Source organism: Poecile atricapillus, chromosome 1 (genome assembly GCF_030490865.1).
Source record: "Poecile atricapillus isolate bPoeAtr1 chromosome 1, bPoeAtr1.hap1, whole genome shotgun sequence".
Taxonomy (NCBI): Eukaryota; Metazoa; Chordata; class Aves; order Passeriformes; family Paridae; genus Poecile; species Poecile atricapillus.
Genome location: NC_081249.1, coordinates 128,123,277 through 128,141,027, shown reverse-complemented (window position 1 = coordinate 128,141,027; position 17,751 = coordinate 128,123,277). Strand labels below are relative to the sequence as shown.

The 17,751-nt window shown below is 38.9% G+C and overlaps 1 protein-coding gene across 4 annotated transcripts in view; it reads left to right on the top strand.

The window, feature by feature from the left end:
• Positions 1–15,773, top strand: part of ANO1 (anoctamin 1) — a 71,110-nt gene extending 55,337 nt beyond the window's left edge. For all 4 annotated transcript variants that reach the window (XM_058861242.1, XM_058861233.1, XM_058861223.1 and 1 more), the window contains 12 exons: positions 176–247; positions 3,363–3,437; positions 4,828–5,029; positions 5,499–5,610; positions 5,782–5,839; positions 5,929–6,029; positions 6,152–6,297; positions 7,436–7,588; positions 8,740–8,792; positions 10,339–10,523; positions 12,131–12,236; positions 13,167–15,773. In XM_058861242.1, the coding sequence (XP_058717225.1) occupies positions 176–247; positions 3,363–3,437; positions 4,828–5,029; positions 5,499–5,610; positions 5,782–5,839; positions 5,929–6,029; positions 6,152–6,297; positions 7,436–7,588; positions 8,740–8,792; positions 10,339–10,523; positions 12,131–12,236; positions 13,167–13,427 (1,524 nt within the window). In that variant the 3' untranslated portion in view covers positions 13,428–15,773. The remainder of the gene's footprint in view (positions 1–175; positions 248–3,362; positions 3,438–4,827; positions 5,030–5,498; positions 5,611–5,781; positions 5,840–5,928; positions 6,030–6,151; positions 6,298–7,435; positions 7,589–8,739; positions 8,793–10,338; positions 10,524–12,130; positions 12,237–13,166) is intronic.
• Positions 15,774–17,751: the final 1,978 nt, after the last annotated feature.

Here is a 17,751-nt window from a genome sequence, read left to right as displayed (position 1 = left end):
TGTAGACACACGATTTAATGTTTTTTTTAATTGTAGTCAACTATCAATTGACATGAATGACATACCAAGTGAATTGGCATTCAGTTAGAAAACTCAGAAGTTATCAGGAAATCAACCTGCAGAGACTTCATCTGTAGTAATGTTGTTTTTTTATTAAATATGACTTCTTTCACAGGATCATCCAAGAGCAGAATATGAAGCGAAAGTTTTAGAAAAATCACTGAGAAAAGAACACAAACATAAAGAGGTATGGTAAAAATATTCATTTGTTTCACTTATGAAAAAGAAGGTTGTAACAGCAGGCAGTGACCCAAGACTAAGAAATAGGTAAAAAATAGTCAGTGCTCACCATATTTAAATTCCAGGTGTCTTCATCCATACATGAGATGCTCAGGGTCTGCCAGGCACAAGACCTGATTAAATCTAGAAATGCCTTTCCTAATTAGATTCAGGAGTGTGGCTCAGGGAAACTAATTTAGCCTCATCAAAGAGGTGCTCCTCTAGTGCTAATAAATCATGTTTGAGAAAACTGTAGCAAACTATCTTGTTCTGTGCAGTAAAAGTACCTAAAGCCTCTCAGAAGAAGTTTTCTGTCTTGCTAGACTTTCCCTGCAAATAAAAATATTAATGAACAGTACTAACTCTGATTTCCATGCTGAATTCCAGCTTTGGCAATAGCTTTCTTTTAAAATAACACAGTTTCCCCTTTTATCCCACTGAACAAGGCAGTGCTCACTCGTGCTCCGAACTCGCTCTTTACATCACTGTGAGAAAGGTGCTGCCAGTCACCCCAGGAGCATCTGCCTCTTGCCAAGGGATGGTACAATCCCTACAAGCAGCTTCCCTGCCCTGTCACTGGAGCTGGAATTCCTTTCCTGTCAGCAGCAGAAAGCTTTGGAAAATCTCCTTTTCTCCCCTGCACACTTATGACCCCATTCTACCTGAGGTTATTCCCCCTTCACTGGAGGAAGTGAGCCATTTGTGTGCCGTGGTTTTAATGAGAGAAGTAAAAGCTCCAGCATAAAATTTGGCAGAATTTCCTCTCTTGTGTCTGTTGCCTGTGGCACCACAACGTGGAACTGTTCCCTAAATTGGGATTTTATGACAACCCTGTGAAAATACAACCACAGTAACATTTACACTCTTTAGGGGAAGTACATATAGATGAGAATTAGACTAAATTTATACTTGAGCACTGCTGGGCCCCTCTTAAAAGATGCTACAGAGCTGCTGCTGGTGTGTTCCCATTAATCTAACGAATGCTGTGTATAAGTGGTTCGGGGCCATAAGCAAATCAAATCCCTTTTTAAATCCCTTTCAGAAGAGAAACAATTTGGGTTGCTGCACTATGATAGGCTGGATGGATTTTGGTTACAGACTTCACTGTATTCTGCTAAAAACCTGTAACTTGCTGTACTTTTGAGTATAATCAGAATTAGGGTCTTAGATGTGGAAGACTAATCAGACAATTAATGAATGGTGACCCTCTAATATTGGAGAATGAAAGATGAGCAATTAAGAAAGGATTTTTATTTTTTTTTTTTAACCAGACTATTTATAAGTTTTTGGGCTGTGTTCAGTTTGGATGTTACTAATTTGGGAAACGTGAGAAAAAGAGGTTTTTTTCTGAAAGACTCGGTGGTTATCTTTCATTGGGATCTTGTGTGTTAAAGTTCAAATTTGACAGTTGTAATACTTGGAAACCTTGTTAAAGAAAAAATACCTAAAGCTAAACCAAAATTGCTTATAGCTTTTTCAAGAGAAGTCCAATTAAAAAATTAAAGGAAAAAAAATTTGGACATTCTTTATACTTCATAAAAGTGAAAGCAGAGCACAATCCTGTATCAAAAAGGGAGTACCCTTTGCAGGATTGTCTGATGTTCCCTAGGATTTGAGGCAAGCATTTTTCTTCTGTTGCTGTTATATTTTATTAATTTAAAGCTGAAACACAAAGCCTTAAGCAAACTTACAGAGCCTTCACTTGTGCTAAAGTGCTGTGTCAGTAGAGAATATGGAATTAATTATTGGAATTAATTAATTGGAATTATTGGAGCAGTGCTTTGTCATGCCATATTGCCCAACCCTTTTCTGTTTCCTTTGACTGCCATCAGAAGCACCGATATTTTCCAGAGGAGGCAGCAAACAAATGGAGACAAAGAGTTAAGACAGTCATGGCTGGGGTGAAATTGGTTCTTTTTATTCAAACTTATGAAGAAACTCAAATTATGAGTAATAATGGAAGAGACAAATCAATTTGGTTTTGGCTGTTGAACTTCTGTTTAATATTCACATTTAGTTCTGGGTTTCTTCCCCTTCCTCCCCTCATTCCTTCAGCACTTTTTGGGACACTGGTGTATGAGTTGGGAATGGCACTGCATGGCTAATCTTAGATTTCCCATCCTGGATGTTATGTTTTGCAGGGGAGCATGGGCCATGTGTTGAAAGAGCTGCTTGCACTTCCCTGAGACAACGTGCTTCTCATAAAAATAGAATTCGAGCAATATTTTTATGTGCATTACGATGTGTGCATCATCTTCTGCAATGTTCCTTTTGCTGTTGATTTTCTGGTGTTTTGAAACAATTCCAGGCATCCAAGTTTGTGAAGGACTCCAGAGGAGCAACATTCCCCTAAATTAATATTTTGTAGCCAAAATTCAGGCAGTGGCTGATTGACTGGATTTAGGGAATTTGGAGAATGTACAGAGTTGTTACGTAGAAAATAGCAAAATGGTTTGGGTTGGAAGGGACCTGAAAGATCACCTCATTCCAGCCCCGCTTCTATAATTCCTATTAGTGTAGTCCATTGAATACCATGGGAATAGCCAGGTAAAACTAAAAATCACTCAGATTGAAGGAATTTCAAGTCATACCACACACCAAAACTAAGTCTTCCCTGTCAACTGAACGTTCACGTTGGAGCTACTCCATAGCATGAATTAATTTAATACTTAGATCTGTATTTCATTGAAGCCAATTGTGCAACAGCAGAGCTGCAAATATTGACTGTAGAAGGGGAGAGGAAGGAGGGGGATTTTTCTAGGGAAAGCAAAAGAAAATATTTAACAGCAAGAGAAACCTTACTTCATGGCTTATGACAGCCTATTTGCATGTTTCCTTCAAAAAGTACACAGAAAAATCTGATTTATTTATACTCCCAGCACAGGTGCTTGACCAGTCTGAACCAGGATATGAAGTAAACAATTTGCTTGTGTGGAATTGTGATTGCAAATACTGTGTCTGCATCTTCCAACTGGTTGTGCTTTTGCCAGCTTTTTCTTCCCCCTCTCTGTTTTCATCAAATGTGCAGAACCACTCTCCTTCTTTATTAAATGTACCTTTTTTTTCCCCAAAAATAATTTTAGACAGATAAAGAGAAGCTGACGTGGAAGGACCGTTTTCCAGCCTATTTAACCAATTTTGTTGGCATCATCTTCATGGTAAGCATCACCTGTCAAAAACTGTAATTTTTGTTACTGAGTCATTGTATGGAAGAGAAGTGATAGAAACTTTATCAGGTGGATGTGGTTCAAAATGGCTTTTTCCCAGTGAAAAAATTCAAGCATTTTATTGGTTTATGATCTAAAATCTTTTCAAGAGCTTAAATTTCTACTTTTCTGTCTCTTTCCAATAAAGGAAAAAGAATACTATAATAGCCTAGGGGAAAATGAGGGCAGAGAAATGGAAATTCCCGCACCACTGTTGGGACGAGGCTTAAAAAGTACAGAGGGCCCTCTCAGAAAGTGGTCAGGAAGTACAGACCAACATCATTTTTATAATCAAACTTCAGGAAAGCAATGACGTTGCCAGTTGCAATCATAATTGCAACGATTTTTAATAAATCAGTCCAATTTGGAGCTATACCATCTAACAGGAGAATTGCAAACAGAGCACTTAGTTCAAGGAAAAGGTAAAATAATGATGAGAACAGCCTTCTTCCATTTGCTGATAAAGCATCAGCATTTAAAACAAATGTTGACAGAAATAATAAAAATTCAAGTCATGGAACATATTGACAGATATATAAAAAAAAAACTTAAACCCTTTCCATAGGTAAAATTCCCCAGACTAAGTCAATTAGTTTGGTTTTTAGGGGTAGAGATTTTGGTTTAGAATGGGGCTTTCTTAATATTTGTATTTTTAGAGAACAGAAATGCAGCAAATCTCATATGCTTGGCTGAAGAATCGGTATCTTTTGAGAATCATGTTTTAAAATCATTCCTCTATTTAAGCAATGAAAAATTGAAAGAGAGATTTTACTGTGCCAGAAAGTGTGTTGATTTAATCAGATTTAATTTCAGTTTGTGATTATGAGAGCATGGTGAGCCTGAGTAAGGGATTTGAAGGCTGGCGTGTAGAGTGAAGCTGAAATACTCCTATTTATTTCAAATTTGGGTTTTTTTGTTTATCACAGAGGAAATACCATGTGTATATGGTGCTGGTATCAGAGCTGAAAGCAAGCCCACTAATACTTTTAATATTAGGATTTCTATTAATTACAATTATTATTTATATCCATTAGTAATATATAGTATTTTAGAATTTATTTATTATTAATATGTAGTATTTTTTAATAGTGCTAGGCATGGAGTTTACATTTAGGTCCCTTTTAAAAAAACACATTTTGCCTGTGATTGTGTCCTCATAGTGTCATTCTTTTTCATGTGATTTTCAAGTAACAAAAGAAGCTCCTTTCCCACAGTTCATCAGAGCCTTAATTCAGTATTGGGGTGTGGCCCAGAGGTCCCATTTTTAAGGTTATTTCTAAATCCCAAACAAAGTATTTAAAAGTAAATCTTTGGTAAAGTTTTGGGCGTTTCTTCCTTGCAGGTTGGGCTGACGTTTGCCATCGTGTTTGGAGTGATCATCTACAGGATCTCCACAGCCGCTGCTCTGGCCATCAGCTCCACACCCTCAGGGCGCTCGAGCGTCCGTGTCACCGTCACCGCCACCGCCGTCATCATCAACTTGGTGGTCATCATCATCCTGGACGAGGTGTACGGCTGCATCGCCAGGTGGCTCACGCAGATTGGTGCGTTGGAGCCCTCAGCTCACTGCAAGGGGGTTAAATCAGAGCACACAGATCACTGGGGCTAATGAGCAAAGCCAAGGGCAGTCAAATTTGTGGCTAAAAGTCCACTCTGGAATTTTTTTTTTATTATTTCCAAAAAATTTTCAGTAACGAAAGGTCCAGAAATCTTTTGAATCTTAAATTTTTGCCCATCTACAAATGATTGTCATGAAGGTCAGGCAGGTGTGGAATGAAACTGGAATTACTGTTGTAATGTGTCTGACTGCTGGGATCCTCAGCAGATTTACCTCTGACCTCAGTGTAGCCGTACTGCTTTTACATACATATATATGTATATATATATATATGTATAAATCCCTTTGTTTAAAAGGTGGCTGATGTTCTCTAAAACCCACATTTATAAGATCTTGAAATGTTTCCAGGTAGAATAATTCCTTAATATTTCTCATCCATGTCCCATTGGTTCCAGAGGTACCAAAGACTGACAAGAACTTTGAGGAGCGGCTGATTTTCAAGGCTTTCCTGCTGAAATTTGTCAATGCCTACACCCCCATTTTCTACGTGGCTTTCTTCAAAGGCCGGTGAGTGATGAAAGGACTGTTCAGGGTTTCAGCTTATTGGAGGTCTTTTCAGGACTAAACATTAGGTGGTCCCACTCAGAGGCATGGAGTATGACATAAATTACTTCAGAAATCTCATATTGAAAGTATAAAATCCACCTGATGTTTTTAACTCTAACCATTGTGCCCTAGATTTGTTGGACGTCCAGGTGATTACGTCTACATTTTCCATTCCTTCCGAATGGAAGAGGTAATTGAATTTCTGTCCTGTCTGGGATTGTGTTGGATGGATGGGGTGGAGGAGAGTGTTCTGACTGACCTCTCCTCTGTCCACCCCAGTGTGCCCCAGGAGGTTGCCTAATGGAGTTGTGTATCCAGCTCAGTATTATCATGTTGGGCAAGCAGCTGATCCAGAACAATTTGTTTGAGATTGGCATCCCGTAAGTAGCAACTTCTGTGCTTTCTTTTTTTTAATAATTGTGCCTGGTAAGTAAAATAACTGAGAAATGAGCACTGAGTGAGCAGAATGGAGTGCTCAGCAAATTGTACCCATTTCCCTCAGAAAAATGAAGAAGTTTATACGATACTTGAAATTGAAGCGTCGTCGTTCTCTGGACCATGAAGAGCACATGAAGAAAAAGCAGCGCTATGAAGTGGACTATAACCTGGAGCCCTTTGCTGGACTCACCCCTGAGTACATGGAAATGAGTGAGTGAGGTGGAAAGAAGGCATTTTAAACTGTAATTATTGTGACTTATTGGGATGGACAGCTGAGCTTTTCGAACTGTACATTCAGCAGACAGTGGATAAGAGATAACTGAATTATTAACATGTGCAGGCTTTGATTGGAGCATGTTTCAGCCAACCCTGGCTGCTGGAGGGCTGAATTGTGCTCTCTGCTGTTTGTAAGGCCCTACTTTAGAATGATATTTTAGATATTTTCTTTCTAACCACATAACACATCACTGTCAAGTTTCAAATGCAAATTATTAAGTGGCATCTACTCGAGATTGTGAGGCATATTTTACCATCAGCTGAACCCTACACTAGAAATTAGTTAGTTAGAAGTTAGTTCAGATTTGATAATTTCCACACCAGAGTCTTTTATCTGATAGCTGAACTAAATCTTCTGAGAGGAAAGCAAGTCTGTAGACATGGTTGTACTTGACAGATATAGAATTTGTTTTTCAAGTAGTATCTTATGTTGAATGAGACAAATTAGAATATCTGGTGACCTTGATGTTCAGAGTACTTGAAGCAGATGGCAGTTCAGTGGTACAAACTGCAAGGCCATGCTGCCAGTTCCTAAAAATAAGAAAAGATGCAGTTACTGAGATCAGCATTTGGAAGTAACAGGAGAAAGATGGGCAGTACCAGGATGAGCATGATATCCATGCAAAAAGAAAATATGATCCCATGTTATAGGAAGCAAGTTATTCCTGGCAGAGGCAGGAATCAGCCATGTCGTTTGCAAACCTTCCAGTGGGATTGGTGAAGGCCAAAAACCTGCCAGATGGAACATGGCAAGTTTAGGTAGAGCCAACACGGTCACTGCTATAGTCCCACTCCTGTTCACCCCTGTTCCAGCTTTGCCCACAGAAAAATTGTTTTAGGAGCTTCCCCATCCTTCTGGTTACTACTGCCTTGCCTTTTACAAGGTGACAACTGGCCCTCCCATGGCCAAATGGAGCAGCCATCATTCAAACTGTGCCTGACACAGAAAATGGGATTGAGTCTCCCAGAACTTGTCACCTTGTCAGAATTTAGGGGCTGGCACTGATGTGGTGATGGGTGCATTTGGTAAATACTGAAAACAGGCACCAAAATGTTTTCTTTTTCTTTCCAGTTATCCAGTTTGGGTTTGTAACTTTGTTTGTTGCGTCCTTCCCTCTGGCACCTTTGTTTGCTTTATTGAACAACATCATTGAAATCCGTCTGGATGCCAAAAAATTTGTTACTGAGCTGAGGAGACCGGTAGCAGTGAGAGCAAAGGATATAGGTAAGTGGATATTGTTATTTTATCCCTGTTTGTTTATTCCTGGATTGATGGCAGGATATTATTATGCTGAGCTAGTTTCAATAACAGGGAGATATTTATAGGAAAAGTCAAAGCATTCAGCTGTGGCTTACCTGTGAATTGTCATAGTTTATTGAGGCTTTACCTTTAAAATAGGAAGACCAAAGCTTTAAATTCAGATGAATATTTCATTAAGTAAATATTATCACTTTTTAAATCAAAATGATCAATGCAATAGCAACTCACACAGTTCTGACTTCAGCAGCCCTTCCTGGCAATGCAGTTTTCGTGCAGGAGCAAAAATTTCCACATTTAATAACTCTACACCAGCCTCAGAAACACCCTTAGGAATGAGAGGAGGCTCAAAAGTCTGTGGATAAATGTATCCCTTTGTCCCTACTCAGCAGGAACGTCAGAAGGGTGAAAACTGCAGTGGATGGGGCTGGAACTGGGCTCTGTGGCCGTGTGAGGACAAGAGTCCGTCCTGCCCTTACAGGGGGGCTCACACCCGTGGGTGCTTGTAATGAAGGAGCTGCTTCTCCCAAATGACTTCAAAGCTCATAAAAATAAAAGTAGAAGTAAAATAATTGTCCTTGTTACAGAGCCAAGCAGCAAGAGTAGAGAAGTTTATCTGTTACTAAACTCTACATTCATTCTACTGCAGTACAGGCAGAGTTTTTTCTTGGGCTCATCCTTGTGCCCTAGGATCATCCTAGACTTGAAGAACACATCATGTATTTCATCATAATTTGCTTCAGGGGTGTTTTGTGGCTCCCTGATTTGATGCTGCATGTTCAGGTTGCTGGTGGAGATGATTGGGAGGGTGATACTGATTTTTTGATTGTGGTGGGGGTTTGATTATTTTTTTTATTTGTTTCTGAGGATTTCTTAATTGCAATTCGTTGCACTTCAATCCCATTCTTTAAAACCTAAAAATAGGTGCCAAAACACCAAAAGTTGGGCTCCTTTTTCTTACAAGCCATTAAATTAATTTTTTGCAATTTGTTCTTTTTCTATTTAAAATATGAATAGCTCAGCACAATTATACATGCTCCTAACTCTATTAACTGAAGATGTAATTTATCTAATTTTAAGGACTAGAGCAGCGTTTACATGTTTGTCTCCTTCCTTAGGAATTTGGTATAATATCCTCAGAGGTATTGGAAAGCTTGCTGTAATCATAAACGTAAGTAAATCAGCATGAATTAAATTTGAATTCAATAGGCTGGCTTTTCCATTCTGCTCCATTAGTTTTATTTCAGCATAAAATCCCTTAAATCAAGTGAAAGCATATGACTGAGAAATTTTTGGAAATGTTTGAGGATGAGTTGCTGTGTTTATTTTCAAGCTGTGATAGCAGTAGCAAGAATATAAAATAGTAAGTAGTCACTGCTGGTTTTTTCCAGAATGTTTTCATAAAACAGTTCTATCCTTCAAACAAATATGGCCACAGCTGCTTACTTTTACTCTTTTGAAATACTATCAGTAGGATGAGACGTATTTTTTAATTTCACTGTATTTTGGGTGAGTTCAGCTCCTCAGAGTGCAGAATCCCTCCATTGAAAATCTGCCCTTGAGCTGCATTGCCCCCACTCAGAGAGCTTGGAAAATCTTGAAAAAAAAAGTTTATTTCAACATTTCACAAAAATTCAGCGGGCCTTAATATATTAATGCATGTACTTCTGCACTATTCCATATGAATAGACATCCACAGTGATCATCCTCCTTGCACCCCAGCTGGTGAAAGATGAAAACAAAGACCAGCTGAAATTCAACATCTTTGCAGTGCAGCAATGCAGGGGCTCTGTAGGGCTTATGGCCACATGGCCATGGACTCCCTTGGAGTTTCCAGGGTTCTGTTGTGCTATGGCAAACCCATTCTTTTGGTTTGCTGCCTTAGTTTGTCTTTCCCATTTCTCCTCTTTTCCATTGGAAATAATTTCTCTGTTTTTCTCTTTTGTTCTGTGTAGTCTCTCCTTGTCAATATCCAGTGTTATTTTTCACTCTTTGATCAACATATTGCTCCTTTTTACTATAAAATAAGTAAAACACTTTGTACTGTGTTTGTTCCTCATGTACACGAGATTTATGCCAGTGGCAATGTTTCATAATGATGATAAATGAGGAAGGCTAAAGTCATGAGGAACTCAGCCCAATTGGCTGTTGTGCCTTTCCTCCACGATCTTTTCAGAAAATTTTAAATAACTGGATGAAATGCAACTTTTGTGACCATAAAAATAAAACTGGGCTCAGTTTCCTCATCCTTTTATCCTGATGAATTTAAGAGGCACATGCAGTTAATGTCCTTTTGCAATGCAATGAGACTTTGAAGAGTCAAATCACCATGGGTTTTTTGCAGGACGGAAAAGCAGCTGGAAATCAATCAATTGGACCTTGTGCAAGGCACCAGGGAGAAGCTGTGATGGAGACACAGGGAAGCAGAGCTGTGGTAGCTCTCCCCTGTTGCTGGGGGGTACAGCTGCTCCATTTTTGGGGGGCTCAGGTTGTCACACACGCAGACACCTCAGCTGGTGTGGCACTACTCCAGGGAATATGCTACACCTTGGGAGAATGGGCAGTGAACAATCCCTTGCTGGTGCAGTGAATGCTCCACTTTCAGGGCCCTCAGGCTCCCTGAGTTACATGAGCTGTTTGGGCGAGTCATGGTTGAGGGTGTGATGAAGTTAAGCTCTGCCTGGGTAGTGCGCTCACTCTTTACTCTTGTGGCTCAGGCATTTGTGATCTCATTCACATCCGACTTCATTCCACGCCTCGTGTACCTGTACATGTACAGTGAGAATGGCACCATGCATGGCTTCGTCAACCATACACTATCCTCTTTTAATGTCAGCGATTTCCAAGCAGGAACAGCTCCCAACGACCCCCTGGATCTTGGCTACGAGGTTCAGATATGCAGGTACTCTCTTGAATGATCGCTAATGTGAAGTGTTTTCACAGCTGGCTAAGAGTGTGGCAAATTCTTACATTCCTGGGGCAGGTTCCTTCTATTTTCAATACCTTTTTTAGCACCTTACTAGCCTTTTCTATCAGATGGATCCATTGCCTTGAACATCTTGCTTACATATTAAGTAATCACAGACCTGAATATGATTTACTGCTTATTTTGGGAAATGGAGATTAGTGTTAGTTAAATTCAGTGCTTGTCCATGCAAAGATTTTTTTATTATTATGGATTCCCTTTTTCAGGAAAGATGACAAATAATGATAAATAGTACAGTGATGCTTTAAGCGAAGAAAATGATGTCACTCTGATGTCATGTCATGATAAAAAGATCATGACCTTTCTTTTGGTCCAGTTTCCAGTTCCTGATGAAAGCAATAGCATCCTTATCTCCTTTGGAACTTAGGACTTACTTAAAGTGTCATCACACAGGAGAAATTTCTGTATCTTTGACAATTTCTACCTATCATTTTCATGTTTAAAGGAAAATTATGGTTACCTATTTCAGCTTATGAATTCTTAGAACTGGGGGCCAAATCCAAATCTGACAGTGAAATTACTCGGACCACCAAAGCTGAAAGGGGGTCAAAGGAGGGAGGAAAAGGGAGAAAAGAGCAAGGAAGGAAGAGATGTTCCAGGGGAGACGCAAAGATGACTTTGATACACACATACTAAAAAAAAAATCACAGAAATTGATCAAGTAAAAATTTCTTTGCCTTTGAATTATATTTTTTTATATTATATTCTTTATGCATTTGAAGAGTGCAAGTAAATATGGTGAAATGATCTCTAAACAGAAAATTCACTCAGAGATGAAAGCAAAACTAACCTAAACTGCATTTGTAGTAGCTTTGCTTGCTTTTACTTTCTCCTTGATTCCTCCTAGTGCTCTCTGGGCAGAGGTTAAGCAAGGTTGGCAAATATGTTTCAGCACAGAATGGAGGTGTTGGCATCGTGGTCCAAAAGCAAAATGCCAGATTTATTTGCTTTCCACTCCCAGCGTCTGTCTTCTTCTAATCCCATCCGTATTGCAAGGATTTGAAAATCATTTGAAAATGCAGAGCACTAATTCTTTCAAAATATTGACAGGATGCTGTGGGTTTGAATTTAATGTATTTTTCTTGGTCCTGTTTATCAACACATAGATTTTCCGTAAGCCATAGCTAAGGAAAAATTCTCTCCACGTGGCAAAATTTAGTTTCAACCTTCTGCTAATCAGTCCTATGAATCTGAGATCAGTATTTTTGTCTTTAAAATTAGTTTGAAAAATATATGTTGCCTTTTTACCTGTCTTAAAATAAATCACCTGAGCTGTGTAGTTTACTCTGTCTTATTCAAAATTTTTATTATTTATAGTAATCAGAGAGTATTAAGATGTATTAACTTTAATTTTGAGGCTAACATGAAGGCTATGGGAGAGTTTCAGCTGTGTCTTGTTTCTGAGAGGTTAATACAGTGAACATTCTTTTAGACGGTTCCATTTATTGTTTGACTGTTAATAACACCTCACTGTGCAAACATTTCTGAATTGCATCCCTGACTTACTGAGTCTTGTTTCGCAGGTACAAAGATTATAGAGAACCCCCCTGGTCTGAAAACAAATATGACATTTCAAAGGATTTCTGGGCTGTCCTAGCAGCAAGATTGGCATTTGTGATAGTTTTCCAGGTAGGTGACACTGCAGGCACTTGGAAATAAGTTATTGGGCCAAAGAAATATCTTCTTTCTCAGCTGTTTTATGAAAGAGCCAAAGAAATTTGCCCATCTTCATCACCCTCTTTGTCCCACTCACTCAGGCATTGTTATATCCTCAGTGGAAAAATTAATCCTCAGGGATTCCATGAACTGGTTTGATGCAGAACAATTTAATGACCTTAGAGACCAGCAAAGCACAAGGCTGATACTAATTAGGTCCCACCAATTTCTCCCATAGGGCATCAGCAATTTCACTGAAGCAGCGTAAATTGAATCCAAAATCATTTTTAGAGCTAGCCAAGAAATGAGATTTTCAAAATTTTCTAAGTTAAAGTTTAATTTGCATCTGAATAAGAAGCTGAAATCTTGTAATTTGTCCTTAAAAGACATTATTTAATCACAAGTGATGCTACTTATTGTGACACAAATGGCTTAAGTCTGCCTTATCTGAATACCTTGTTTTGAAACTTTTATAGAGTTTTTTGGTGAAAAATTATCTTTTTGGGAAAGACATCCCTTTCCTTGAATCAAGGTTTTTCAATCAGAAAAATGTAATTAGAATGTATTTTACCAAGTGTTACCATTTAACCTCTTGTATTTGCTTCTGCCTTCCTGATGTAAATCTCATGAGCCATTCACCACTTGCAAATTCCTTTGGATTTCTAAGTGGCTTCAATGTCAGGATTGGTACATAAATCAAAGAGGTCTATGCCTCATGTATTTCTCTACTTCTAGCATGGACACAGAAGTTGAGGGGAATTTGGTCCAGTAGTCCAACTCAAATATTGTTCTCTCTTCATTTTTCCTTCCTAAGGAAATCAGCCAAAAATCAGCCCCTTTCCTTTACCTACAGCCACCCTTTCATTTGACCCCACTGACACTTTCTCACAACTTCATTTTCAGAACCTGGTCATGTTCATGAGTGAATTTGTTGACTGGATTATCCCAGACATTCCCAAGGACATTAGTCAGCAGATTCACAAGGAGAAAGTTCTCATGGTGGAGGTCTTCATGAGGGAAGAGCAAGGGAAGCTGCAGATGCTGGAAACCTGGAATGACAAGGACAAGAAAAAAGGGGAAAACTGTAACAACCACAGCCCCAGGCTCTCCAGGAGCTGCAGTGGGAGCTTGTCCTCCTGTCATTCCTATCCTCTGGACGTTTAGGAGAGACGGGAGCTGAGTCTGTCGGGGCATTCCAGAGACAAAAGCCATGGCGCCAAGGGCAGGACTCCGGTAATGGACACCCCGGTGCATGTTGAAGGATGTGCTGCCATTTCACTCCCATCTTTGTGAGAAATGCCCTTCTTGCAAATATGGAGGACCATATTCTATTTCTGACAATGTTGGATTTTTTTTTTTGGTTTTTTTTTTTTCCTTTTGCACAAGCAGTAATGCAGGGAGTTTTTATATTTCATCCTTAGTTAACACTATTGATGTTGGCGTGCATTAAGAAATGCAAGTACTTAGGACAATATTGCTAGAGACATTCTCTGAGAATCTGATCTTAGCCTATCAATTAGCCAATGAAATAAAGGTAAATTTGAAGTAATAATAATAATAACAATAATAGTAATAATAATGCTAACTTGAACTATTTTTGGAAACCCATTTTCAAAGGTCCATGAGGTAATTGTCTAAATTATATGCAAAATCAGTATTCCCTAGTATTCCATAAAGCCTACCGGACTGACTTGCTTCACAAGGCTGGGTTTAGCTCTGTGAATGTGAGCTTTGGAGTCCCACAGGTGTGAGGGGCACTTGTGCCAGCCTGCTCTGTTCCCCAGACCATCCCTGGGGCACCACTGTGTCCAGAAACATCAGCGCAGGGGATCTGAGAAGTGCTTTCTTGGCAGCAAAAGCAGCAGCAGCACAATTCCAGAGATCCTCCCAGCAGGTCCACGGTCATGGAGCATTTTGTTAAATGCCCTGAGTTAATGAGCACACGGAGAACTCCAGTGACTCTCACTGCCCTGCCAAGCACTCAGACACTGCTGTTGCCGAGTTCCCTTTCCCCTGTTGTTTCAGCACACCCCTGTTCCCAGCCTGGCTTTTCCCTGTAGCCCTGTGGAGCAGAAGGAAGTGCTTGCACCCGTGTTTCACAGCCAGCTTTTCCCACTGACTTTCTGCTGTTGGCTGGTACTTCCCAGAGTCTTTGCCAGAGGAGTAAATCCCAAATGTATCCCACTTACTGTCTTCAGTGGAAGTTTTTCCTGCACTGGGGCTACAGGACCAGACCTTCAGTTATAGGATTAGTTACAGGACTTCTGTCTTAAAATACCTTATTCTTTTGTACAAGGAGCTTTTCCCTAAAGTATAAGTCTGAAATCCTTACTTACCATGACACTAGTTAAATCCCATCAGTACAGCTCTTTTCAAGCATAATATGTTTTAGTTTTGCTTTGTCGACCAATAAACTGCACTTCCAAATAATATTGGTGCAATTAACCTAATTTTTTTTATTGCTTTGTCTTTTCCATGGCACTTGCGTTATAAAATTGAAAAAGAAACTAAAAACGAAAGATTTCTTTAAAGTCTAGCTACTGTATGGTTTGTTACAAAACCAAACTTTTTTCAAGAGAAGTTAGTTATTTCTTTTTTTCTTTAATTTTTCCTTTGCCAAACTAATTTAAAGATTAATGCTAGAACTCTAAAAAGAATGCCATATATAGATTTTGATATATTTATTTGTTGTAATGTATGTGACAAACTTGATATTTTTCTGTAGTCTGTCCAAAGAAAGTACCAGAAGAGAAATTATGTGGAAGAAAGAAAATGGTATTAACCAAATATTCTTGAAGCTTATTTAAAATATTGATCCAACCAAAGATTTTTATTAATAAAGGGCTTATATTTTGTTAACTCTTGTTTCTGTTGTATTTTGACTTGCAGGAATGTCACTATTTTTAAAATTTGTAACTTATGATAGAGTGTTGCTGTAGGGCAAAATCCTGCCTGATTTATTCCCACATAAATGTAATGCCTGGTAGTAAATGTTTACCAGATCAGGCCCACTGACTGCAATAGGACTGGGAGTGGGGAGAAATCAAGCAGAATTCTGTCCACACATTTTGTTGAAAACCTGTTCTTCCTCTCATTCCTTGGTAGCCCAAAAGATACAGGAGAAAGCCAAACTACCTATTCTGAAGAGAAATCTTAGGGATTGTCCTCGAAGGGGATTTAATCTGTAAATACTGACCTGAAAGTGTTCCCAGCTTAATACTGACATTCCTGTAAATGGTGGAACTATATCCTGAACACATACTTATCCGAATTTTTCATTATTTGCTGAAATCATGGAATAGTAACAGTTGCCTATACTTTCTTTTGTACAGTAAATCGTTTGAAATGGAATTTTGTATATAAAAATCTGTATTACTACTCAGATATCTATAAAATTCTTTCATGGAATCATTTTTTTAAAAAAGCAAATATATACTAAATCTGTTTTATTTTGGTTTGTATTTTTTTTTTTTCCTTTTTCTTTGAAGACTTATTTGAAATAAACTTAAATATCCAAGAGTTTCTCCTGTGGGACAGGTTCTGTTCCCAACCCTCCTTTTGCTCTGAGTGTACAGACACCTTCCTAAAAATGTCCCAGGGAGATCTGGTGTTTGAGCTGCTTTAGAGACCCACTTGGAGACGAGTGAATCCCACCTGAAATCCATCTCCAAGGGCACAAAGGAAGATTTTGGCTCCACTGCGGCTGTCACGTTTTCATTGCCCTGAGGGCACCTGTCCAAGCAAAGCTGGCCTCAAAACCTCACTTGCTAATTGCAATTTTTTTTTCTCCCTCTCCCATTTAACTGTGGTTTGAGAAGGCAAAGCTCAAGGTTTCACACCAATCCTCCTTTCCTTGATAGAAAATATTAATGCTCCAAGTCAGGAAATTTAGTTAGAAGGTGGGAATTGTGGGATTGTCAGTTATTAAAGACAAAATAGTACCTATGAGCTCATTAGGTATGAGATGCCTTCCAGAAAAACACTTGCACTGCAGTTGCAGTTACTTTTCCTGAAAGTTTTTTCATATTTGGGATGCAAAAAAAAAAGGTTTGCTTTTATCAATAGCAAATTTGAGGCAGGACTGTGCTAGAAAGGATTTACTGGAATAGAGAGGGAAACAAAAAGAAACTTTTTTTTTCCAGAAGGGAAAGCAGGGATCTGGAAGTGATCAAAGAATACCTGAACATGCCTTGATATGACTCACAATGACCAGGTTTGATGAAAGATAGAAAACCAAATATTTTATTTGTGCAAGGACAAAGCTGAATTCTGTGTTGGTATGACACTATGTCCATGACATGCATTTAACCTGTTCTTGGCATGCTTCTGCCCCAAAACCATAAGCATAAAACCATTTCTCAGCCTGGATTTGATCAAAGGAAAAAAAAATCCCAAACCCAATGTCTTAATGTGTCGAAGAGGAAAGTCATGGCACCAGTTTGCTTGGTCCAAGCAAAAATGCAGACCATGAGAAAGATTCCTGTTGGAAATGGCTTCATGGGCCATTTCTGAACCATTGCTGAATCATTGTTTGCTGTTTGCTATGCAAGGTTCATAGCAAAGACACGATGTCAGTTGGTGCATCCTAGGAGGAAGTTGTTCCCACCCCAAATGCTGCCAGTGTGAGTCTGAATCTCCTAGATTTCCATGTCATTGTGTTTCCAAGATACTGTCCTACAAATATTTTGCAGTCTTAAATAGCTTAGGGGTGAATAAGTCTCGCATCAAGGCACAGACACATCTCTATTTTTAACCCCCCCACACTCTCTGGTTAATGATCTTTTTGGCTGTTGTGATTTCCAAAACACAATGATAATTTACTTTTCATCTCGATACCTCTGGAGTCTGACCTCTCCCAGAGTTCCATACATCACTTGGGTGCATTTATATTTTCCTATGAAATTTTCAGAGTAAACAAGTTCTCTTCCTCTTGCCACTGAGAAAAAGCCTGCCTTAAAATTTATATGAATTCCATTCAAACTCTGGTTCAATTCTTTGCACGTTTGAGCACTATTTATTCCATAACCAAACACAAGATGCCATTTTTAGTATAGCAGAGAAAAACCAAAGGTCTTTTTTTAACCTTCTTTTTTTAGCCCAACAGGCCTTTCTGAAGAAAAAACTAACTATGAATGTGGCTTATTTTGAATTTTAACTCTATCCTTAATTTTTAAGGCCATGTCAGCCACCTGAAGCCAAAGAAAATATTTCCATTGATTCCTTTCTGCATGCTTTGCATGAGGTTAAGCAGTACTTACTGAGTGATTTGTTTCACTTTGGATAAAATAAAATTTCCTGACAGTTTTTGTAGCTTACTTTTCTAACCTTCAGTGTCAGCTAAAGCCAAAATATATCAATGCAGATGCATTGTGAGAGCAGTAAAGAGTTTGTGCACCATTGTTCTGGTTTCCATGGGGCAAATCATAGAAAATCCAAGAAGACTTTGAGGTCATAGCTTTCATCTGGCTTAGTACCATCTCTGGAAAAA